The 26,048-nt window shown below is 39.4% G+C and overlaps 3 protein-coding genes across 3 annotated transcripts; 1 reads left to right on the forward strand and 2 right to left on the reverse strand.

Annotated features, from left to right (window-relative positions):
- The first annotated feature begins 2,122 nt into the window (after positions 1–2,122).
- Positions 2,123–10,985, forward strand: mrpl45 (mitochondrial ribosomal protein L45). Its single transcript, XM_005751684.1, has 8 exons — positions 2,123–2,321; positions 3,189–3,384; positions 5,835–5,952; positions 6,105–6,203; positions 7,417–7,465; positions 7,552–7,701; positions 8,433–8,606; positions 10,648–10,985. Exons 1-8 carry the CDS (start codon positions 2,259–2,261, stop codon positions 10,744–10,746), a joined length of 948 nt encoding a protein of 315 aa, XP_005751741.1. The 5' UTR covers positions 2,123–2,258; the 3' UTR covers positions 10,747–10,985.
- A 70-nt stretch (positions 10,986–11,055) lies between these two features.
- On the reverse strand, positions 11,056–16,685 carry LOC106456507 (probable G-protein coupled receptor 179). Its single transcript, XM_013915553.1, has 2 exons — positions 16,514–16,685; positions 11,056–16,133 (listed from the first exon to the last, which is right to left on the reverse strand). The coding sequence occupies exon 2, from the start codon at positions 16,080–16,082 to the stop codon at positions 12,840–12,842; it is 3,243 nt and encodes a 1,080-aa protein (XP_013771007.1). The 5' UTR covers positions 16,083–16,133; positions 16,514–16,685; the 3' UTR covers positions 11,056–12,839.
- Positions 16,686–17,676: 991 nt separating this feature from the next.
- Positions 17,677–25,595, reverse strand: LOC102201310 (probable G-protein coupled receptor 158). The gene is made up of 6 exons (XM_013915549.1): positions 25,378–25,595; positions 25,016–25,084; positions 20,423–20,532; positions 18,936–19,174; positions 17,968–18,106; positions 17,677–17,815 (listed from the first exon to the last, which is right to left on the reverse strand). The coding sequence occupies exons 1-6, from the start codon at positions 25,561–25,563 to the stop codon at positions 17,677–17,679; spliced, it is 882 nt and encodes a 293-aa protein (XP_013771003.1). The 5' UTR covers positions 25,564–25,595.
- Positions 25,596–26,048: the final 453 nt, after the last annotated feature.

The following is a 26,048-nucleotide window of genomic DNA, read 5'->3' on the forward strand; positions in this document are numbered from 1 at the left end:
TTAATTAACAAACATGAACAAAGGTAGCATGTCAAGTTTGAAGTCTCCTTCAATTGTCATTTTTCTGTGGAAACACAACTTTACTCTCTCAAATGTTGCCTTGATACGTTGTTCTCTTGTCAGTGTCATTTTACACAGCTGTCAGCTGTGAAATCCCTAACAAGCTGGCCACTATATGGATATTATTACAAAGTTTCATTTTTTATTTTCAAGAAATACTTGTTTCAATGTATCTGGCTATACTTGAAACATTAAAAACCAAATAACCACTGCAGTGAGGCCATTTACCCAACTCTTTATAAATGCTTATAAGTCAGAAATTAAGAAAAGTGTAATCTCACAAATATACAGGAATCTTCATGATATCAGCAATCACTCAGCGAAGTACATAAAAGAAAGATGGGGGGGGGGGGTCTGGTGATTATAGAAGAAGAATGGCAATATCTGTATGGCCAGATATTGCTGATGTTCACCATTGAAGGAATAGATGTTTAAATGTTTGTTTGTTTGTTTTTAATTAAAGTAACATATACTAATGCTATTTATGTCACCATCTGCTACTGAGTGTGTTGGTTTTCGACTGCCCTCTCTCTGGATGTATATAGTTACAAACTACATCTATCTGTACTTATGTTTGTTTGTTTTTTGTTTGTTATTTTCTTCTCTTTTTTCTCAAACCTGCGTGAAGGAAAAGTACTTGACGTGATGGCAGACACCTAGACTGCTATGCTCCCCTGTACTTATACGAGTCTTAAAACTAAGGAAGCTAGATGATGTACATTTTATTTTATGCATAACTTCAATAAACATTTAAAAAAACAAATGTAATCTGGTTGTTACCATATATAATTACAAGTTTTCTTTAAAGTACATTACTGGAACAATAACAAAGAGAATAACACTTTGGGGTGTTGTTCATAAGAATGCACAAAAACAACATGATGGGCCGGTTGGTCAGCAGAGTTTTTGTCACAGCTTAAAGTTGAGTTCACACTTGAAAAGACAGAGACAAATATTTGGTCACATGTTCAGTCAACCCTGTGCATGTGAACAGAAGCTTGGGACAGATGGAATGCTATAGAAACCCCACAGACAGAAACTTCTTCAACAACAACATTCAAGACCTATAGATTTCCAAAGAATGCAGCACCAGAATAACTGCTGAAGCAGTTACAGTGTTATGATCAGAGGTGTAGTTATGTAGATCTTTCATCTTCTGTTACAGGCCTGTTTACCAGTTAGTACAAAAATGTTGTATCTTATCTTGGTTTTCATCATATCAGGCACAAACAAAATCCCCGGTTTTATGTCACAACATCCCAGTTTTTATTATAATCCTCCAGGTGCTCATAAACAACTTTATCAAGATTAAGATAAGAGCTTATCCAGCTTTTTGAATCCAAAATAAGATTTTTAATTTCTCACATGTAACCAAGATACTTGTATCCACAGTATTGGGAAGGTTACTTTTCAAATGTATTCCACTACAGATTACAGAATACATGCCCCAAAATGTATTTTGTAACGTATTCCGTTACGTTACAAAATACAGAGTAACGTATTCGGAATACTTTGGATTACTTAATATATTATCATGCTTTTTATAACTACATGAATGTACGATTGCTGTGTGATTTAATACTATTATTGAAAGTTACTTGCCATACCAATACCAACTAAATCTTAATATAAATGAGTAACAGTAGGTGGACATTGGGTAAGGCTGCACTTTTTGCAGCGATCTCGTATAGAAAACTATTCCGTATATAAAAACAGGTCCGCTACATTCGGCTACATTCTTTAGGGATATGCCTGTAACACTCTGCCTTCATATTAAATAATTTTTTGAATAATACATTTTAAAATATTTCTTCACGTCATTATGAGTAGAGGTGACATTGGCCGCGAGATTGAGACACAGGCCCTAGAGCCTCTTAATGTGATTTGTTTGGGTTTCCACTGGGGTGACATGACCAACAATAGCGAAGGCATATATGAAAAAGGAAAAGACCGCCGTGTATTTATTTTAACAAGGAACTGTATTCTGAATACCACCCGTTTAAACGGTAACTTTAACGGAATACAGTTACTCATATTTTGTATTTTAAATAGGTAACGCCGGTACACGTATTCCGGTACTCCATAACACTGTGTATGCATGTATGCGTTAAGTGCCTAACGTTGCTCAGCCGTTTCAGAGTATTATTGTTTTATTTTGAAAGAGACAACCGGAAGTCTATGACGAAAATCCTGGCAAGATGGCGATGCCCATGAGGAGGACTTTGGGGGCTCTTCATAGAGCGATTTGTAGCAGTTTAAAGGTACTGTAACGTTTACGAGCACAGTGTTGTAGAAAGGTATACAGTCGAAATGTAGAAGAAGCAATTCGTTTGATTTGCTTCATATGAGTACTGCCCATAATCCTGCACTGGCTAGCCTCGCTAATGTTAGCTAACAGACAGAGTATGAGCATCCACATAGACACAGGGACTATTTACCTTTAAGTGATATATATATATGTGTGTGTATATATATATATATATACACACACATACACACACACACACACACACACACACACACACACACACACACACACACACACATATATATTCTCTCTCTCTACATATATATGTAGAGAGAGAGAATATAGATGTGTGTGTGTGTGTGTGTGTGTGTGTGTGTGTGTGTGTGTGTGTGTGTATATATATATATATATATATATATATGTAGAGAGAGAATATAGATGTGTGTGTGTGTGTGTGTGTGTGTATGTGTGTGTATATATATATATATATATCTGCTTGCTTGCTCAGAGGTGCTCTTTTTTTAACTAAAGAGAGACTTTGTGTTCATCTTGCTGGATGAAACAATACTACGTGGCTTGAGGTTTTCACTGTGTTAAGTATTTGACAAGATTAAGATATACAGATCACAACTTCACAGTAGTTCAATATAAACTAAAACGCGTGGTATTCCAGGCATGTACACCTGTGAGGGAGGCAAAATATTAGAAATACCTGTCAGGGTAAGGGGCACAGCCCTCTCGGTATTAAAGATAAAGGTGTCTTTTTGACAGTGCAGACAAAAGCTGAAAGTGTTTAGGTTTTGTAAAAGTAGAATTCAGGGCCAGTGAGTTTAGAGGATAACTGTGGTGGTTAAACACATATTTGTCTCCATCCTCTTAGAATGCTGAGACGTCTCTGGATGTGCAACATCCCATTCCACTTTACCTGCCGGTCCGAACCAAAAAGCGGTACTTTATCCCTCCAGCAGTGGGATTGAAGGGGAAGAGGCAGGAAAACACAGAGGCCAAAGCCCGGGCAGCAGGCATCGTCTTCAGGCAGCAGTACTTTGAGAGGCCAATCAATATCGCCTGCACTGGTAAAATGGCCCTTAAAATCAGTGATATGCATATAAGATGTTATTTCTGAAGCTAGAGCACGTTGTGGTCATTAAGTTTTTCATATCTACCAGTACGGTAGTGAATAATGCTGGATATTAGCACTCCTCTCCTAGGAACCATCTATTGTCAAAAGTAAGCAACAGTGTTGTTTTCATGCATATAAATAACCTACTGTGAACATCACCTCAGAAATGTTTAAAACTATTGAAAAGACTGAGTATCTTCAAAGAAGATAGAAGTTACACAAATGTAAACCAGAATTGAACCACTTAGAACAAATAAAACATCCATGGTAGCATTTAGGATAATAAATGCTATAGCATGCTGCAAAAAGCATCAAATGCAAAGATAATTATATTAGAAAAGCCATAATGAAGTAAAACTAAAAGGATTCAGTTGAGAGATATGCTTACGTGCTTCCTTACTTATCACTTATCGGCTAAAACCACTCAAATCAAAAATATATGAATGAATAAAAAAAACAAAAAAACAACAACCCTAGAATTAATAACAATTCAATTTCAATTCAGTTCACTTCAATTTATATAGCACAGAATCATAATAACAGTGACTTTATATTGTAAGATTAAACCCGTACAATAATACAGAGAAAACGTCAACAATGAGATCACCTCCTTGGTGACAGTGGTAAGGAAAAACTCCCCTTTAACAGGAAGAAACCTCCAATTAGGCTCAGGGAGAGACAGCTACCTGAAAATAATAATTGTAAAAGAAAAAAGTAAATAATTTTTGATAAAAGTGAATGAAGACATCTAAGTGGCAGAAACTATTGTAACATAAAAACAGGCATTAAAACCATTCGATGGAAAGTTAAACACCTCTGGGATTAAAGCAAAGGGAAACGATACAGAGATAAGTTGGAGGACATCAACTCTATTTATTGTTGCGTTTTATAGAGTTTATTATAACACTTTGTGTAAACATGCACTGAAAAATTGTGCAGCATAACAGTAAAGTGAGGAAAAACCTTTTTCTTAATTCAAGGGCATTATGTTTAAATAGTTTTAGCTTTGGGAGCAAGTTTTCATTAGCTGGCTGTTGAATGTAATCTGTAGATACAACATGAAATTAGGATCAGTAACAGATGTTGTTGAAAAGGAATCTGGCGTGCTGAGCTAACAGTTCACACGACCATTCTATATTTCATTTCCTCCCTGCTTCAGACACAGGAGTTCATGTTATAGAACTGTTTTTAGATAAGTATTCAATATTTTATCTTTACATTTCTTTTACTAATTAGGTGTTACAGCATAATCATCGTCTTTACATACAACAATTGCTTGTATAGAGAGCATATAACTAGACGTGGTAAAGGTTAATTTTCTGCCATATTTCAGTTGATAAAAGTTCTGGGTAAAAATGTGAAGATGGTCCTGATTGTTTCATTTGCCCATAGCTAAGAAAAAACAGAGATTTTAAATCCCAAGTCGATTTTTAAAGATAAATGTATTTTATTAGAAATGCGAGAATCTCAGCGTTTCAACTGCCAAACAGCTTAAACAGCAAATGATTAAAGAGCAGGGAAACTGATTTCACAAAAAGATGTAAACACAAAGCGCAGCCCGACGACACAGACGTGTACGTGTCGTCGGGGCTGAAAGCCAACAGCTCATAGATTCTGAAGCTGCAGGTTTTATCGCTCTCCGACCAAAATTCACTGAACCAGCAGCAAAAGAAGATCAAAACTATGCTTCGCGTTGACAAACGTTGCCATGAATTTTCTCGTACTTTTGCTGTTTTGCTGCCCCAAAATAAAATCGCACTCCCTGCACAGGTCTATCTCAGCGTACTTAAAGACCAGTTTCCCATCAAAAATCTCTGTTTTCTGCATTTTTTGGTTGCTTGTTATTATGCACCAGTCTACCGCTGTATAAGGTGCTGTCGGACATTTTTTTTTTTTTAAATCCAAAATGACATCCGGCCTCATTTCTGCTGTTCAATACCGAAAGAAATGTAAACTTTTTAAAATTGTGTCTCTGACAAAACCTCTGTAACTGTGTTCTGTTTCACTTCAGCAGCATCAGGCAATGTTCATATGGTGATTCATGGTTTTCTCACGTTTTTGATCTACTGCAGAATATTTTAAGGCGGTTATCTTCTATAAAAAGCCAGGCCTGGAAAATCCCCTTCATGTCTGTCTGTGGTTATTTAACAAAAATTAGAAAAATGTATGTTTATATTTTTATTATTTAATACTAAATGTATTTTATATCCAGGAATAGGTGCTATTAAGTGTCCTGAATAAGATGTCAGTGCTACACAGACGCTAAACAGAGGGTTTTAGTGCTCCAAGTAGGGTTATATATTGTTCTTGCTAAATCAGTCAGCAGGAATGATTTATTTTGAAGCATTTCCCTGCTCGGAGGCTTCACACTGGCTGATCACTCATGTCTGCTCTCTTTACCAGCGGGGATCTTCGACCCCTACATACCCCCGGAGGGTGATGCTCGTCTTTCCACTCTGTCTAAAGAAGGCCTGAAACAACGTACTGAACAGATACGACAAAGTGCCGCCTCACAGCTGGCGTGAGATTCTCTTCTTTGTGTCTTTGTGTTGTCGCTGTGCTGATGCTTTTCTTTTCTGGATATTTTTGAGAACGATTATCTTCTCAATCCAGCTGCTTAATTGAATTCATTGAATATCTTATGGTGAACTAACTGTATTCTTGTTCTTTCAGGATTCGTAAAATCAAAGAGCACGACTCCGTGTTCACAACAAAGGATTTTGCAGAGAAAGCTCAAGAAATCTTTATTGAGGCTCACCACGCCCTGACACAGTAAGAAAATAAACCCCTGTCTCACCTCACGTAGTCAACTGACAAGGAGTGTTTATTACTGTGGCACATTTTTATAGAGGTGAGAGACGCACTCAGGCAGCCTTCAGCTCTGATAATGAAACAACCTGTAGTGATAAACAGGTTATCGTGGTAAGCCAAAGTACATTACAATGAATTATGATAGTTATGATGCACATTTACAGTAATCAAACCTAATCTGTAGACCATCATCAGACACTTCATTAGGTACACCTTTTTAGTACTGGCTTGGACCCCTTTTGCCTTCAGACCTGACTTAAAGTCTTTGGCACAGATTCATTGACCATATCGCCGCACAGTTGCTGCAGAGTTGTCGATTGCACATCTATGATATGCATCTCCCGTTCCACTACATCCCAAAGGAGCTCCATTAGATTGAGAGCTATGTGAGTGCAGTGAACTCAGTTATGTTAAAGTAACAAGCTTGAGATAGTCAGAGCTTCGTGACATGCGTTACCCTGCTGGAAGCAGCCATCAGGAAATGAATACCCTGTGCTCATAAATCATGGATGGTTGTGGTTAGTGAAGATACTCGGGTAGTTTAAACGTTGAGCAGTTGATACTAAGGTCCCAAAGAAAATCCCCCCATATGCTGTTACACCAAGAACAACCTGAACAATACATGGATCCATGCTTTCGTGTTGTTTATGCAAATTCTGACTCTACCATCTGGATGCTGCAACAGAATCTGAGACTCGTCAGACCAAGTTTTTCAATTTTGGTGAGCTCGCCTCATACGAACTGTAGCGTCAGTTTTCCTGTTCTTGGCTGACAGGAGCGGCACCCATCTGTAACCCATCTAATTCGAGGTTCCACATGTGGTGTGTTCAGAGAGGAGTACTTCTCTAGGCAAAAATGCCTCGTTGCTGGTAGAGGACAGAGGAGAATGGCCGGACTGCTCACTGGATGTTCCCTGTAAACCTTGGAGATGATACTGTGGGGAAATCCCAGGATATCAGCAGTTTCTGAAATACTCAGAGCAAGCGACCCGTCACCAACAAGTACACATTTGCTCAGTGAGGATGTTTTTTGGGGGGTGATACATTTTACTAGCTGTATATGAGATATATGTACAAAGATACGAGAGGCTGATGCACAGTAAAGCAACGTGTCATGAAAACTCTCTGGCTTCAGTTTTAGAGATGAAGATTAAAATCTTTCGTCTGAATTTCAGGTTCAACAAGGAGAAACTTCACTCCTTGGTGACTGAGAGGTGTTATCCTGTAAGTTTATCCTTTGATGATCCTTGAGATAATTCAGTTCTTTGTTTTATTGTACTCAACCTTCGGTTCGGCTGCATTGTGTTCAGGAGATGACAAGGGGTAACCGATACAAGACGATCTGCTGGAGGTTTGTGGAGTCCCTGGAGCCACCCAGAGTGGTCCATGCTCGCTGCCCTGACATGGTCTCCAAAGGCAACCTGTATGGGCAGGTGACGGTTCGCATGCACTCCAAGCAGGTACAGTATAGTATGAGTATTTGTGTGTGTTGGTGTTTTCGTGTGTGAGATTGTCCAGAACAGTTTTGAGCAAGTACATTTTTCAGTGTTTTATTATAAGTTTTATTCCTCACTCACTGAACGTGTCCCTTTGTCAGACGGACACGAATCACTTCTGAGATGCTGCTCCCTTGTTTGACATGTTTCTATTTCTAATCTTGTATTTTATTGGACTCTCTTTGAAAAACTGTTCTGCGTATGTTATCACATTGCCTTCTGCTGTTTGGTTCATGACAGGAGCATAAAGAATTTTATATTGGCTTGTTGAAAGATGACATACCAACGACCTTTTTTGCCCTGTCAGTACATAAAACGAGCAAAAGCAGGTTTGATTTTATTCCAGAAGCCGTTTGACTTGTGAACACACACATTGTAAGGCTGCATGTCTTTTTTGCAGGTTTCGATGTTGTTGGTCAGTTACTCCTTCTGTAATTCAGCTCTTATTTTTAACTGTCTGGCAGCTTTCAAATGCCCCTTCTGGGACAAATTTAATATTTTCATGTGAGCTGAAGTGAAACCAGTAGCCCGGCAGCCAGTTTTTAGAGTTGCTTTGGAATCTGTGTGTCCCACAACAACTGTGTTTGTGGAAGTGATGAAAAATCTAAATCAAACGCAGGGTTAGGTTTGCGTTCATGTTACAATTAGTGTTAAGACGACTAATTGAATTTACCTCTGTCTGTGTCTGTGTGCAGACTCTGGCCATCTATGACCGCTTCGGGAGGTTAATGCTGGGAAGCGAGGAGCAGCCGAAGGATGTATTGGAGTACCTGGTCATAGAAAGGCATCTCATCAACCCCTACGGCCGGTGGCGGTTACATGGAAAAATAGTGCCATCTTGGGCCCCTGCCAAGGATCCAATTATTAAGGTGACCCTCTACTCTAAACATTTATCTTTTAGTAAGAAAAAGGCAGAGGTCCAAGGCTCTCTCCCTGTCAAATGCTAATTAAAATACTGTTATTAACTGGCCTGTTCATACTTCACTTTAATGGGCACATGAACAAGGCAGACAAAATCTGTTAGCTATTGCAAGCTTTGATATTTTTTTCTTTCTTTGCATAAATATAATACATTTCTGTGTCCTTTTTGAATAGCCTTCAGCCTTTCTTCTATAAAAAATAAAAATACAAAACGTTTCACCTTACACTAAATTTTATTCTGGACCTCTATCATGAAACTGTCTCACTTTTCAGGGTGCTGTATTCTGCAGTTTAAGCTCAGTTTTCATGGACCTGGCAGACTAGAGCCTTGAAAGCACACACTACTATACATTTCATCTATCCAAAATTAGTGTCACACTGTAATATAGAGCACCAATGAAGACCAAGGGAGCACTTCCATTCAATTTTAGCATCTTTCTAGCTGTCACAGACGACTAAACGTAGCTAATATTACAAATGCTGCCTCTTCAGTGACTGAAAATCCACGACCCTGAACAAAAATGACAATCGGCAGTCATGTTAAACAAGCTGTTTAAATGCATCTTATATGTGTGGCTTCTTCTGGCCTTACTCAACAAAGAAAACAAGAAGGGCAGTCAACTTTATCTAAAGGATATCCACATTTTTTGACATCTTCAGGGGAAAAAAAAAAGCTCTAAAGTCAGATAGCCGCCTCGTCAATTGTTATCAGAGGAGATGCTATTCTGCTGTTTGAGCTGGATCTGTTCTAAATACTTCGGGAGATGATTTCCTTGTGTCACCCCAATTCTACATTCATACAACAAGATGAAATTAGGCAGTCGTAGGCTGCATCATAGCAGGTTGAAATCTGCACTTTTTACACGGCAGACAGTCGTATTTTGTATGTAAAATGTAATTTGTCTGAAAAGATAATGCAAGTAAATACAATTGCAGCTCTACTGAAATATACTGTAGAACAGTGTTTTGAGTCAAAGGTAGTTAATAATTACCACTCCTGTCACCTGGAATTTAAACCTGGTGATCTGCTGCATTAAGGTGAATCTGTTACAAGTTGCTCCCACACGAGCGTGTCAGGGAGATTCAGTAAAGAAAAGGCAAACCAGGAGGTTGTGTTAAGTCTACAGAAACCTTTGCAAAGCGAGAGTGACACAGGAGTTGGCTTGCATTAAATGCATCACTGCTGAGAACTGAGAATGTAATCACCTTAAATATGTGAGTCAGTCCCTGCTGTGGCTCAGATATATGTGGCAGATGGAGCTGTAATGTTGCCTGGAAGGTGTTTTTTACCATCAGCATCAGAGCTCTGCAAAAAAAAGCGTTAGTCATACTGTCAAAAAACCCATGATGTGATGTGAAGATGATTCACTAAACTCCTCATTCTAATTCATCTGTCGATAAGAGATTGTGGTGATCAGCTGTGAACAATTAGTGTCTGTCTCTTATTTGGGCTTCAGGGCAAGAAAGCAAAGGAAATCTATGTCAGTATAATAAAAGGAACTATGCCTCAAGTGATGTATCAGAATCTGATCAGTCTTTACTAGAGGTTCATGATAACATTGGAATAAGTTACTGTATATACCTTTTATTCTAATACTAATATTCTAATGAATTCTGATTCTAGTATTTAGTCACTAATTGAGACATTTGTGACAGATAAATTATTTTAGCTTTGATCATACAGGTTAGTATGTGTCTGCCTTCTGTCAGTCACAATCTGTCAGTGAAACGCCTCCTTGCATTTTGTCCATGAACTCAAACCAAAAAAAACTTTCCCCCCACTGTGATAGAGAATCTAAAGATTGTTTTCAGGAGAAAACATTACAGGTAAACTAGAGAAGTTTATTTTTCTTTTTATGAAACCTTTCTGCAGTTCTGATCTTAAACGTTGATTGCTGTTGGAACAAAATATGCCAGCACACGTTCTGCAGAAGGCTTTTGGACTTCACCAACATTTAAATAAGATTCCACTTTGTTTTCTTCTTCTAGACGGTCATGATTCCTGGTCCAGAGCTGAAGCCAGGAGAAGAATTTGATGCCCTGAACTATGAAGTTCCTAAACCAGAGGCAGTACAGTGGTATAAATGAGCCACCAGGGGGCGCTGCGCCTTTCATCGAACCACAGGCGGACTGTGTTATTCATGGGCCAAATGTTGTTTAAAAGTTGGCTGTGGCTGGTTATAATTTGTCCACTTCGGCAGGAAACCAGGCTTCCCTATGAGGCTCGTTTCTGATTGAAAAGAGGCTTTGGTTGTTGAGGCACTGGAAGCAGCAGGTGAATTTTAGATACTACTGCACAGAAAGCCAATAAAACCTTCTTTTCATGATGGTTTTGTCTCAAACTTATTGTTTTATTAAATTGATTGTGCACATGTAAGAAATAAAATGGTCAGATGTACAGAAATTGAGTAATTTATTTCTGCGATGGATATACTCAGGAAATATGAGAAAGTGTCTCACCTGGTTTTCTTTTCACAAATTACTGTTAGCACAAATCAAGATGTGTTACAACTATATATATGTGTGTGTCTACAATTTACAGTACACTCATTAAAAAAACAACAACACACAAACATTGCTTACAAAACTAGGTCAGTCCACTGACAAAAAAAAAAGACTTGGAGCCAACAATTGGAGTTAAGCAATAAAATCACTGTATGACACTGTAGCAGCATAAAGTCTGATGATAACCATCAATGAATTTCAAACAATATTTGCTGGCATGGACATGCAGCTTAATTACATCTTAACTAACAACTGCTGATATTTAAAGTCCAGAATTTACCACATATTACTGTTTTTTTTTTAAACTTGGAAGCTGACTCTGAAATCTGTGAGCAGTGATTCAGAACTTAAAGTAGCATTCACTAATATCACACACTGAAATTAAAAGCATTGTTTGATGTGAAGAAGTGATTAGCGAATGATGACCATCTGATAATCATAAGATGTTGTCTTTAAAGAAAACATATTGTCAAGATCTGTTAAACAACCAAGGAACATTTACTACTGTGGTGCAAACCACTTTTGGCTTAAGTCATTTGTGCTTAAAAACGTAATCAGCCTTATCAAATAGCTGCAGTGTTTTCAAAAGGTGATTACACAACAGCTCTGTGGTGATTGCAATGTTTTTCATATGTTTTTCTTTGACTCGGAGTTCAGATTAAGTTCATGCACTGTGTGAAACAAGCTGTTTGATCTTTCTTTCCTATCTTTTTAGACCATCTTCCTTTTGATTAGTTGCTCCTCAACAACAGAAGGTATAAACAGTTGGTGGGTGCCTGAGGTGACCACATTAGGGATATCCCCTCCCAATGATATCAAATAATGAGCACAGTAGATAGAACTGTCTGAAACCAAGCTATTGACTCACAGAATAATTTTCACACACCATTAAAAACTTTGTGTTCAAATATGAGCAGCTACCACTGTGGCAGTGAGCATGACCGAAAATGAAAGCATAGTCGGTCCACTTTAATAGTAAACACTAGTTTTTAGTCAGGAAATGAGTCATCCAAACAAAGAAGTATGCATAGTTTTATCAATACTTTTGAAATGTAACTGTGTCCATTGTATTCCTGCTTGACAGTTTGTATTTTATTTTAGTTTGAACAAATGATTTTTTAAGACATTTTGAGTTGTCTGGTGTATATTTATATGGGGCAGGAGTATTCCAAAGTGTCGTATCTGTAGACACCCTGTGTTGTACTTTTGTTTGAGAGTAGTGCTGACTTAACTTCAGCTTTTGTAATAATTGTAGCTCAGCCATCAATATACTGATCTCATGGCAAAATTGAGTGACGTCACTCAAAGACGCACAAAATCATTTGCATTTAATATGGGGGACAGAAACAAAGACATTGGACTTCAGCTAACTGCTTTACATGCCCTTCTATCATGTAAAAATCTTTTTTGTGTTAAATGTATGGGGTACATAAATCTTCTGTATGTACATTACAAAATGTATTTTCAGTCAGGTCTGCACAACTTGGAGTGTCCAGCCAAGTCTAGCCTTCCAGGATTTTAGACATGTGGGCATGGCCCGGCTGTTTGTCCAATTTCATTAATCAAGTCTACTCTTTAATTATTGTTTAATAATCCATCAGAAAGAAATTTTGCCGTTGCCAGCTGCAGGGAAGCTCTTCTATAGCTGAGCCTACAGTAGCTACAAAAGTATAAAGCTATAGGTCAGGTGGGAATACAAGAGCTTCAGCAGCACACTCGGCATCGTCCTCTTCGTCTTCCTCTGGAATATTCTCTGGCTCCCATGTAAAGATATCTGACGCATTGTCAGTGAATGAGCCAGATGTGCTCCTTAACATCTCCCAAGGGCACAGAGCATCTCGCCTGCCCAGGGCTAAGTTTGCCTTAGACTCATCTGTTTGCTCAGGGCTTGTGTCTGCTGGAGTTCCTTCGACACTAAGGCAGCTCTGACTTTCTATGACATCCTTGTCACTGTTGGGAATATCATTTTTGTCTTCACCTGCTCCAGTGATACTTTTCTTTTGGACGGTTTCATCAGTTTCCCACGGACAAACATTTGCCAGAGCACTATCTTGTTTTTGGAGAATGTTTGGTTCTTCTGTCTCCCATGGACAAACATCTGTCCGAGTGCTATCTTGTTTTTGGAGAATGTTTGGTTCTTCTGTCTCCCATGGACAAACATCTGTCCGAGTGCTATCTTGTTTTTTCAGAACTTTTGGTTCTTCAGTCTCCCACGGACAAACATTTGCCAGAGCACTATCTTGTATTTGGAGAATGTTTGGTTCTTCTGTCTCCCATGGACAAACATCTGTCTGAGTGCTATCTTGTTTTTTAAGAACTTCTGGTTGTTCAGTCTCCCACGGACAAACATTTTCTTTAATGCTATCGTTCTTTTTGGCAGCCATAGTGTCTTCAGTCTCCCACGGACAAACATTTGCCAGAGCGCTACCTTGTATTTTCAGAACTTTTGATTCTTCAGTCTCCCATGGACAAACATCTGCTTTTGTGCTGTCTTGCTTTTTCAGAACTTTGGGGGTTTCTGTTTTCAGTGGACAAACATTTTCCTGGGAAATGCCCTTCCTTTGTAGTTTTTCAGATGCGTTTGATACTTCAGTTTTAACTGTCCCTGCTTCACCTGTTTCCCATGGACAAACATTTGCTCGAGCGGTGCTCTCTGATATTTTGGGGATCTCTGGCTTTCCTGATTCTGGTTCCTCTATTTCCCATGGACAAACCTCTGCTGGCTTTTTAAGTTCTTGAGACATTGTTTTGGTCGCTGCAGTTTTTTCAGGTAGTGCTGTTTCCCAGGGGCATACATTAACTCTTGTGCTGTCTTTTCCATCAGTATGTTCTGAAGTAGCTTTCAAAAGTGAGGTATCTATTTCTAAATCTTCTGGATTGTCTTGTTCACTTTCCCAGGGACAAATATGTACCTTTATTGTCATTTGTGGAGTTGATTCTGTAATTGTCTGCTCCGTGTTACTGCCTTCCCATGGGCAAATATTTTCCTTGATTGTCGGGGGATCAGGGAAATCCCATGGAGAGCTTGCTGCTGCTTTGTTTATGTGTTTACCCCAGTTTGAGGCAGGTGATATTGCATGGTAATGTTGCTCATTACTTGATGCACCAGGATAGATTGCAGCTTTCATGACCTCTCGCTGAAGGGGCACTGTCAGTGTTCCCCTGTTTTCTAAAGGATTTAAATTTTCGTATACACCTTCAACCTTGTCCTGCATATCCCACGGACAAACATTAGCGTATTCATTAGTTTGTATTACTGAAGGCTGGGGAGACTCTGAAGTCTCCCAGGGACATATGTTTAATATGCCTTTTAAAGGCTGCTGTGCCTGTAAATCTTTAGAAAGGATAGTGTGAGAAACAACTGGAATATCCTGAGATTCCAAAGGACCCACTTCTCCATGACCACTTCCTCGTCTTCTCATGTTCGCTTGCTCTTGAGATTCCCAAGGACATACGTTAGATCGTTCAGATACCTGTGATTCCCAAGGGCAGACATCTGCTTTGATGCTCTGCTGCTTCTTTGGTCCCTCTCCACTAGCGATATCCCATGAACATACATCTGTATGAGGAACATTACGGGTTGGAGTAATTCGATAACTACCTCTTCTGTGAGTTGAAGGGGTTCTGGAGCTGCTTATAGAACTTATACTACTACGTTTACTACTCTGCCTTGACAAAAGCACGTGTTCATATGTCCCATCTTTTTGCATATCTTCTGAATCACATGGATGGATAGAAGATTTTACAATTACAAGCCTTCGTGGGCTTCTGTCAGAGGAATCCCCAGAAGAGAGTCTGACTGCATTCTGCTTAACAAGACATGGTTTTCCATCTGCTGTTGTCATGCTTCTTTTCTGGAGTGACCTCTTTTCAATGCTAGGATGTCTTGATGTTCCTGACCTTGGTGTTGTTGAAGCACTTTCCTGACTTTTTTGCGAAATAGAATCTTCTCTATTTAAGCTTCCATCCTTGCTGGACCTGCTAGCTGCATCAATTGATCCCATCAATGTTTTCACAGTCAGCCACTTAGCGGTTGTAGTGGTGCGGAAAGAGAAAACACGCTGATCCTTCGCAATCTTTGGTCTTGGAGAACCAGGTGCACTTGTAGACATGGTAGACTTGGGGGACTCGGTTTCACCTTGTAGGCCTTTGTCCACAGAAGACTTCTTTTCTACAGGTGGCAAATGGTCCCAAGGACAGATAAGTGCAATTGGAGATGGTGGCCTTTTTTCCTCATCATCCCCAGAGTTTGCATATGTGACATGCTTCTGGTTCTTGTCACTTGACTGTTCTGGCTCCACCTCCCAAGGGCAGATTTCAGCCTTGTCAAATGACTCAGATTTGAGAGCACTCCTGGTCTGGTCACTTATAGAAAGGCTTGGCCTCGACCTCACTGTGTTGGCTCTGTTAACCTTGGGTATATTCTCCATAGAATGGCTGGTAGTTGAGGTTAGGCTCCAAGATTTATGAAGTCTGTTGTGATCAGGATGCAAGAGATTGGTATCAATCGTCAGATTCTGGGCACTGGCTGACTTACAGACCCCTGGTGGTATATCCAAGGAGTCTGTCTCAGATCGCTGTGAGGATCTCTTCACAGTATTGGCCCTTAATGTGGAGGTGTGCAAAGACTCTCGTTCCCTGACATAGTGATGATCACTTTGCGACTTACGCATGGATGGTGATGGTGATAGAGATGCTGACTTCATTGAACTTCTGTAACTGATACTGACCGTCTCTGTAGACCTTCTAAAAGAGTCAGAATGATTCCCACTTCTACTGCGGAAGGATCCATCTTTCTCCTCACGGCTGCACTGGCGGCTCATCGTTTCTGGGATTTCAGCTATGCGTTTTATAAGGGATCTCCCCAGTGCACATCGAGAGCTTCGTTTTTTAGGTAGATGAGGGTTGTTTGCAGCCATCTTCTTCGTCTTGTGGACTTCTAACTGGGCATATAATTTCTTCAGTTCATCCTGATGCATATGAAGAAAGGAGGGAATTGATGAGATAGAGGTTGAAATGATTGAGAAGAGGAAAAGACAAGGAGAGTCAGGATAGGTAAAGAGTTTTCAAGTATGAAGAACACAGTTCAGGTTAAAGCAAAGGATTGAAGGGTGGAGAAAGTTCATAGAAATTTGTTCAGTCTACAGTTAACTGTATTTACTGTTACTTTATGATTTCATTTATAACATATTTACCATTTGTTTATTGAATCTACATATAAACATAATTAAAATTAAGGGATAATTATTTTTTCTTTTTTAAATGTAGCCTTTGGAATTTCTTCCATATTATGTGCATTATGCCCTACTGCAAAGTGATAACATCGTTCTGTGGGGACAACAGTGTTTACCCGAAAGTCATCAGGGTCCACACTGTGCTCACTCCATGCAGAGTGAAAACTGCTGTTGAGGTAGGAGCCAGAGCGCCGCAGGTCAACTTCATCTTCATACACCTCTGCTGCAATCTCCTCTCTCCCAGGTTTGGATACATAAAGGAACTGTGGAACACATAGGAGAGAAGCACATGTAAGATAACTGGTCTTGACTCAACATAGTCCATAAGTAATAATTACACATACAGAAAGAAGTCTTGAACATTGTTTAACTAGAAGGACTGATTGGAAGGCTTTCCACTTCAGTTGAATTCTACTTCATTTATATAGCACCATATCATAACAACAGTCACCTCTATGTGTTTTATATTGTAAGGTAAAGAAGCTACAATAATAAAGAGGAAACCCCAACAATCAGACGAACTCCTATGAGTAAGCACTTGGCAACAGCGGTGAGTTCCACCAACATTTTATGATATCTAAGTAAATGTAGCATGTTAGCTTAATACATATTAGCATTTAGCATACATTAGCATACTGGCTGGCTTTCAAGCAGAACTAGACCATGCTGAGTTAGCGGTTATCGTTAGCATTATATAACGAGGTCTTATATTTAACATAAAGTCGAGTTACATGCTTAAAGTAGTTAAAGATAAAGCTAACAAGTTTGAGAATACTGTGAGATATCATTTAGATTTTTACAGCATGTCATCCAATCAGAAAATAAGTGGTTTGAGTCCCAGCTACTCTGAATGTTGAAATATCCATGGGCAAGATACAGAACACAGGGTTATCCCTGATGCATCCATGTGAGTGTGTATGTGACTGTTAGACAATATATTAATGTGTGTGAATGAGGCTTGTAGTAAAATTTTTTTTTTTGCCAAGGGCAGTAGAAAAGCGCTAATCCATTTTCCATGACTTTTTTTCTATTCTTACTAGTGCTGTCAGCGTAAATCTCGTTAAAATGACGTTAACGCGGCAAATCTCCGTTAGCGAGTTAACGCGGATCACCCCGTGCACGGGGCTGCATGGCGCTAACGTGTTAACCAGCTAACCGCGCTAACGCATTGACACAGTGCAGCCCCACGCACAGGGCGGTCTGCGTTAACGAGGTTATGGTGTAACGTCATTTCAATGAGATTAACGCTGACTGCACTAATTCTTACTGTATAATTAGTCTACTGTGGCACTATGGACATAAAAATGTGGAATACCTTGGGAACAAAGAGCAGGGCGAGTGTCACAGTGATGGTGACATGGGTGTGTGTGAAGGAGAGCAGAAGCATCCAATCAGGATGAAGAGATGGAAAGGTAAATCTGTGGGAAGCAGAAAATATAGAATCATCCCACGTCAACGTGTGTTGGCTTTCTATTTCGTATGGTACACAGACATATTGTTAAGCATGTGATGGGCTTTACTGCCTTTCTTTTCAGACACATTGACCTTAGTGGTCTTGGTTACTGTTTACCGGAACAGGTGGAACAGAGAGGAGAGAAGCAGCTCATTGTGGATGGCGATGCCCATGTAACGAGGTTCATGGAAAGCTGAGGGTACTGGCCTTACAGCAGTCCACAGTGAACTCCCCCAGCACAGGAACAGAAGCTCAGCTGTAGCAGAAGACTTTATAATCACTTGGATGTTCAAGAATACACAGTACAAATGTTGAAACTGGTTTTACTTCACTCTAACAGTAGTTTTGTGGTGCTTTATGTTGTGCGCTAAAGCTCTTAATACTGGTGACAACTTAAATACCTTTCTTGAATGCAATTCAAAGAAGTCTCATTTAAGCTTATTCAACAGTGAAATTATTTTTTAAGATATATTCTGGTTTCTTATAATTTAATGGCCAGCTATTTACTGATGTATACTTTTTTATTTTTACCTAGAACTTAAGTTGTCAAGATAATTCCAGTGAATTGCTGACAAAGTGATCCTGTGTGCCCCACTGGATTTTATTGTACCAACGCTGCCTTCTACTTTGTTGGCTAATTTATTGCTTTAAGGAATAAGTGTAAAAATGGACTTGTAATGAACTATAATAATAAAGTTGTAAACTTGCCCATAGGTGTGAATGTGAGTTCGAATGCTTGTCTGTCACTATGTGTTGGCCCTGTGATAGACTGGTGACCTGTCCAGGGTGTACCCCGCCTCTCGCCCAATGACAGCTGGGTTAGGCTCTAGCCTGATTATGATGATGACACATCTAAAGTAGTATTTACTGAATTCTTAGACCTAAAATGAATCAGATTATCTTTATTATGTCCTTATGCATAAAGACTTAGAGGTGAAAGAGGTTTTACTTTCTTTTTATCATAACTGTAAATAGATATAGACATAGGTACACTTTGAGATTTAATAGAATCACTGTAACAGCTACTGTATGTTTAATGATGCTGTTGATACTCTTAACAGGTTCTTTACATGTAGTTTACTTACCTACAGCCATCATGTAGTCCCAGCGGTCAAGGTAACACATGTTGAAGCCCTGTCCATCAGGTGTGTTGGTTGTGATGAAGACTGGAATGTTTCTGTCACGATTCTGCATAACACCCACCGTCCATGCACACAGGAACCAGCTGACTGTCATCAGCATCACTCCCAGAATTCTCAGTAAATGGAGGCTGGACATGTAGGGCATTCTCTGGGCTGTGCGTGACAGGAACACCTTCAGTACTCTGGTCCAAAACAAGAGCAGTATTGGCCCTTAATGTGGAGTATTTGGGTACTAAAGACAAACTGGTGCAACTTGTAGTAAACAGTAAAGTCAGTGACTGAGTGTTGAATTTGATGTCACTTCAATATGAAGTTTCTTGAGAGATGTCTTTGCCTGGAGAGACTTTTAATATCAGTGGAATTAGGCTCAAAGCAAGTAATGTAAGTTAGACAAAAATCCACAGAATAATTTTTGCTCTCCACGATAATTGCAGATTTATACAAGCTGGGGAGATCTCTGGGAGCTATTTCTAAACAACTGCAGATTTCAAGATCATCAGTTCAAACAACTGTAGATAGGGTGTTCAAATCTCCAGCCAAAGTTATTCCAGAAACTTGTTGATGGCTATCAAAAGATCCAGGATCACGGTGCAACTTGAAACCTGCCAAGTGACGTTTAACCAAATATTAGTGTGAGTGTATTTATACATTTAGCTTATACGTAGACCTTTGTGGATTTGAGAAAATCCCCAATAAATCACTCAATGTTTATTTGAAAGGACAGAAATCAGAAACAAAGTCTTCCCATTTATGGTACACTCTGGGTGTACAAGTTAGCAAACTTTAGCTGATAAGTATACGCATATAAATTCAAGAGGAACATGCTCTTTCCCCCCATAAAATTACACAGTCTTAAAGGCAAGTGGTTTAACTTAGTTTTGAAATGAATCATTTTATAGTCTCTTTATAATATAGTTTTGTTTGCTAAAAAGCAAAACAAAGCAGACATCTATTGTCCTCCCAGTACTCCAAAAACTCAATTAACTTTTCAATTTTAAATAATAAATAAAAATACTATGTTATGTGGAAACCATCGTATACAAGTTGCTCTTTGACCACAAATAGTGTCTGTATCAAAACATATTAAATATATGACAAATATGATCAATTTCATATTATTTGATATGAGATTTATATTTGTAGATACTCACTGAACCCAAATGTTATTTAATTATAACTGAATGCAGTTGTGGATTTATTAGTAGGCCTAATTTCCTTCCAGCTCACTCAGAAAAAGATCATACAAAATATCTTCCAGTAAAATAAACTAAATATTTTACAGTAAAGTTCATGTATTTTTCAAGAAATTGAGCATTTATTCAAAGCCATTAACCACTGTGCTATGATGTTTAAGGAGAAGGTATTAAACAGAAGCACTTAATTTTAACTACATTAAATGTTAGTATCGACTACTCTCAGTGCTAACCTACCTGTACATCTTAAGTGTGACTGTGCCGTAGACAATGGAGAAACCAAGCATTCGCACCCAGCGGAGCAGGATGCACCTGAAGGTGCTTGGCCTGAAGTACATGATAAAGACCTGCAGAGACAAAGAAAGAAATGCTTAGTGAAAGAAAAACTACAGCTATACACGACCAACCAACAGTTTCTATTGGTGTATAGATAGTTGGCGCAACCAGTTATTAGGTTTAGGGGGCGATCACTTTTTCACCATGTAGGTTTTGGATTTCTTTCCCCTTAAAAATAAACGCCTTCATTTAGAAACTGCATTTTGTGTTTACTTGTCTTATTTTTGTCTAATATGCAATTTTGTTTGATAATCTAACAGATTTAAGTGTGACAAACTTATCAAAAAATAGGAGGTAAACACACCACTGTATGTACATTACCAGTTAAAAGTTTGGACACACCTTCTCATTTAATGGTTTTTCTTTATTTTTTTAATACTTTCTACATTGACAAACTGAAGACATTGGACATATGAAGCAAGATATATGGAATTATGTAGCAAAGAAAAAATTGATAAATAACTCTAAATATCTCTTATATTTCAGATTCGTGAAAGTAGCCACCCTTTGCTTTGCTGACAGCGCTGCAAATCCTTGGCCTTCTCTCAGTGAGCTTCATGATGTCGTCACCTGAACAGGTTTTCACTTCACATGTGTGCCTTGTCAGGGTTCATTTGTGAAATTTCATGCCTTCTTAAAGGAGTTGGGACCATCAGTTGTGTTGTGCAAAAGTCAGGTTGGTACACAGCTGACAGCCCTATTTGACAACTGTTAGAATTCATATTATGGAAAGAACCAGTCAGCTAATTAAAGCGAAACAACAGTCCACGATTACTTTAAGAACTGAAGGTCAGTCAGTCCACAAAATTGCTAAAACTTTGAGTTCCCCAAACATGCTTCCAGACTGTGTAAGGGCCATTTGACCAACACGGAGAGTGATGGAGTGCTGCCCCAGATGGCCTGGCCTCCACAGTCACCTGACCTAAACCCATTCAAGATAGTTTGGGATGAGATAGACTTCAGAGTGAAAGCAAAAGGGCTAGCAAGTGCTCAGCATCTCTGGGAACTCCTTCAAGACTGTTGGGAAACCATTTCAGGTGCCGACCTCATCAAGCTCATTGATGGAAGGCCAAGAGTGTGCAAAGCAGTAATCAAAACAAAGGGTGGCTATTTTGATCTAATCAAATTTCAAACACGTTTTGAGTTGTTTCACACTTCACACTGTTTATTACATAATTCCATATGTGTTCATTCATAGTTTTGAAGTCTTCTATGATGTAAATAATCATGAAAATAAAGAAAAACCCTTCAATGACAATGTGTGTCCAAAGGTTTGACTGGTAGTGTATACATACACACACCACATCTGTTTTTACTGATGCCTCTGCTGACCGTATAAGCGCACATCACGCCTGACTGTAATCACTTTGCTGTGATGGTAGCATGAGCAAAACAGTGTCAGCCACTCAGGATAAGAGCATAATCTATATCTTGTGATAATGTAAATGCAAACATACATCACTGTGTTCAAACTGCTTATACAGAATAAACTGTTTAGAGTGACAACTTATGGAACAAAAGTCATGGCAGGAAGGCCCGTTTAATCAGTATAAATGGCCAGCACACAAACACAGATTGGGGTCTCTGTTATAGATGGAGCTGCACAGCAGAAAGAAATAATGTGATTGGTCAACCCAAAGATATAGTGCAGTGAGTAAGCTGAGCAAAATAAAACAATCAATGACAGAATAAATGAATCAATGCAATAATCCAGTAACTCCAGTGATTATTTATTGGGAACCTGTGTTCGCCAGTGCAGATTTGCATCATGGGGCTCTAAACCAAGCTCTCCTCTGATCTGACATTGTCTTTATTAACTATATACTCAAAAACCGACTTTAAAGCTGAGGCTAAAAATGAGAACACAGATATCCTGATGTCTTCTAGATGCCAGTGATATCCAATAATAAAGCTCAAATCCTCCTCAATAAAACCAGTTCAGTTCATTAATATAAAAATAAAGCTGCTGTTCTTATGAAGCTGAACTAATGAGTGCAGAGGGACAACAGTTGTTGTTCTCTAAAAAGTAGTTACTAAGTAGCCAAAAGGTACCTACTACTACAGGTGCTACTACACCGAGACACTCATATTGATCTTTTTTTTGTTGACATTAGAAAATCCTGCTACGTTAACGGGTCATGGTGGATTTCAAAACCAGCTTGAGTATGTTGGTGGGATGGTCAACAACCTTCCTTCATGCAGGGGATTTATTTGTAGATGAAATGGCAACTTTACTTCAGCGACACCCCAGTGAGATGACAGACCGAACTCTGACCTTTCATCTGGGGCTTTCAGAACTACAGTCAGCTATGTGGGCTGCAGGTCACCTTTGAATTAAAAAAAAGAACCCTCACACAACATGATCCCAAATATTTGCTCATTTCCAGTCTTGCTTCCACCTCTTACGTCACCACAGCAGGTTTTAGATCTTTAATTTCATAACTGAAATATATCCTGTATTCATGTTTGTATATTCTTGCCTTCCATGCTTTCATCTGCATCATCATTTTGTATAGTTCTACACAAAATGAACTGACACATGTATCTCTGCATTTACATTTCTTTTTCTTCTTTCAGCTGCTCCCTTTAAGGGTTGCAACTGCAGATCATCTGCCTCTATTACATTAAATCTACATTTACATTTACAAGTACTTATTCACGTAAATTGACATTTATGATATTTGCATTTATTACTGGCATTGTTATTATTATTTAGCTCTTAAATGGATACCAAATATACCTGCAGGCTGCTATCTGAATAAAGGTGAGATGACTTGACTATATTTTAGTTTGCTCATCATCGATAGGTTTGAATGACATGTGGGAGGGGCTTCTGTATTTGCAGAGTTCGCCCTTCTTATTGACATCACACAGAGCCAAGAGTCCTGAATCCTGAGCTTTTTGTTTGCATGGATTACTTGTAAGATGACTCTGTTTCACAGAAGCACCTACCACTGTAACAGCATATATAACATAATAGGTCCACTTAACTGTGTGTGCAAAACACTGCAATCCACTACACATCTTACTTTTGGATAGCAGATTCAATAAATCTTAAAAATGAATGCATCCTATATATTATACTGTAAAAAAAATAGCTTTGAAGATCATCACTTAAATATTCTTCAAATGTTAAAGTCAGCATTTTGTTTTGTTTTTTAAGCTGTCCTGCCTACAGCTTTAACAAGCTGCATATGATCTGCACCCACATTTACTTTGCCAAGAGGAGCTCTATAAACTCTCTATAGGCTCATCTTGATATCCAGTTTCTTTTTATTTTATCCTTTTTATTTTTTTTAAGAGTTTGCATGCTCTTCCTGTGTTTGTGTGGGCTCGCTTCCTCCCACAGTCCAAAGACATGCAGTTAGTGGGGTCAGGATAGCTGGTGAATCTAAATTGCCCATGGGTATGAATGTAAGTGTGAATAGTTGTCTGTCTCTTTGTATTAGCCCTGCGACTTTACAGAATTGCCATGACCCCAGGAAGCAGCCAGCCGAAAGAAGCCGGTCACCCAGTCCAGAGCCAGCACCCGCAACTGCAAGCACCCTGGACCCCACACTTCAAGAATGCAGGGCAGCAATGCTACCCCACCATCTCACCACACCTCAGCTAAAGCTTGGCCTCTTCCAAATCAAAGGCCAAGAAAAGTCCTGTTTCAGTATTAGGATCGTCTCATGTCTCATGATCATCCATCCGTTGCGGGGACAGCAGCCTAAGCAGAGAAGCCCAGACCTCCCTCTTCCCAGCCTTCTCCTTCACCTTGTCCGGGGGAACAACAAGGCAATCCCAGGCCAGCCAAGGGATATAATTTCTCCAGCGTGTCATGAGTCATCTCATCCTTGTCAGATGCTCGATCCACCTCAACTGGCTCCTTTCAATGTGGAGGAGCAGCGGCTCTACTCTGAGCCCCTCCCAGATGGCCGAACTATCCCTATCTCTGTTGGAGAGGCCAGCCACCCTTCAGAGAAAGCTCATTTCCGCCGCTCGTATCCACACGTATTATATGATCATGTTTCTTTTTACATATACAATCTAATGCAACCACCAAATACAAAGCACCTTATGAAGTGAATAATTGCTCTATTATACTCTCAAAATCCATTAACATGTTGACACACTCGACATTAAACTAAATCATCTGTAATGCGGAGCACAGGACCAGCTCTGCACACACTAAATCACTCTGTAGATCAAATTGACTGACACTTTCAGATGGATTAAAAGAAAAAAATCACATCCGGGTTATGTTAACGCCTCTTTAATTGGTAAAATGAATCTAAAGATTGATTGATAATCTATGACCGGAGCTGAGGGAGGTTATGAAATGTGCCGACGATGAACACGCCCTGGCATTTCTCATACACGCCCTCAACCCATTCACCCTCCCTACAAATCGTCCATTGTCACATAATCTAAGATATGGAGCTGTGCAGTGATCCGTGAAGAGCTCTAATCTGTGGGGCTCTCAGTCGGCTGGCTCGGTCAGAAACTCACCGGGAAGTAGAGGAGCAGGGAGCCGAACAAGATTGTCTCCAGCAGCAGCAGGCCAGAAGCCCGGATCCGCTGCGGGTGGAGGAGGAGAGGAACAGCTATTATGAGAAATTGTTGCAAACAGCACTACAGAATATAACACACATTAATGTAATGTGGATTATGCTACTACTACTGCTGCTGCATCTGCGGTTGATTTTATGATTAGGATTAATTATCAGACTAAAAGTTTCATACAATAAGATGATGAATAAAAACTGGATTGATTTTTTTAACAGAATGTATTTGGCTCAGCAGTCACCGTCAACCTTCCATCTAAACATGATCTATATGGTGGCCTTGCTAAGCCAAAAGATGTGACTCACCCGGTTGCGACGATGCCGGTAGGCCACCAGCATGCTGATGAAAATGAGGAGCATGAAGACCCCCTGGATGGCGAGCACACCAGACCTAAGAAGCCAGTCCTCCTGCACCCAGCATGGGGTACCGTCCTGGCAGCTCTTACAGCCCGGCCAGCAGGGGAGACAGATGGGCATGTTCGGGTAACACATACCATTGCTGTCACTCTCATTCACAGGGGCTCTATCTGCATCGCATACAGACACACACATCTATTCAACCTACACAAAACCATGGCAAAACCTCATATACATGCGACCTCCACAAGGAGCTTAAAACAGTATGTTAAAGGTTTGCATAGATTGGGTCTAAATGATTCATCTTAATTTTGAAATAATCTTTTTTAGTTTTGAATTTTGACTTTGAAAGATCTGGTTTAATAATTAGCACAATTCCTGTTGTTGTAGATGGTCCAAAACCAATGGGTGCTGTCATGGTGGCTGCATCTATGATTTAAACAGTCTGACTACTATGAAAACCAGCCTAAAGAGACCTGGTAGCCTGCTGCCTTTGCAGATGCTTGAAAAGAGTTAATTTGTTAGCAGCAGTGGATAGTTGATCGTCGCCTGGGCACAGTTTGCACTTTACCATCACTTTCTTGTTCTTTGATGCAAAACAAATAAAAGTAATGTCCATA

This window comes from Pundamilia nyererei, unplaced genomic scaffold, assembly GCF_000239375.1.
Source record: "Pundamilia nyererei isolate P.nyererei 1_Seehausen unplaced genomic scaffold, PunNye1.0 scaffold00322, whole genome shotgun sequence".
NCBI classification, from domain to species: domain Eukaryota; kingdom Metazoa; phylum Chordata; class Actinopteri; order Cichliformes; family Cichlidae; genus Pundamilia; species Pundamilia nyererei.

Coding starts and splice junctions, on each gene's coding strand:
- LOC106456507 (XM_013915553.1), bottom strand. CDS start 16,082: ATGGCTGCAAACAACCCTCATCTACCTAAAAAACGAAGCTCTCGATGT.
- mrpl45 (XM_005751684.1), top strand. CDS start 2,259: ATGGCGATGCCCATGAGGAGGACTTTGGGGGCTCTTCATAGAGCGATT. Junction 2,322..3,188: donor CGATTTGTAGCAGTTTAAAG/GTACTGTAACGT, acceptor CCATCCTCTTAG/AATGCTGAGACGTCTCTGGA. Junction 7,702..8,432: donor TTCGCATGCACTCCAAGCAG/GTACAGTATAGT, acceptor GTCTGTGTGCAG/ACTCTGGCCATCTATGACCG.
- LOC102201310 (XM_013915549.1), bottom strand. CDS start 25,563: ATGTGTTACCCGAACATGCCCATCTGTCTCCCCTGCTGGCCGGGCTGT. Junction 25,085..25,377: donor ACCGGCATCGTCGCAACCGG/GTGAGTCACATC, acceptor CTCCACCCGCAG/CGGATCCGGGCTTCTGGCCT. Junction 20,533..25,015: donor CCCTGCTCCTCTACTTCCCG/GTGAGTTTCTGA, acceptor TTGTCTCTGCAG/GTCTTTATCATGTACTTCAG.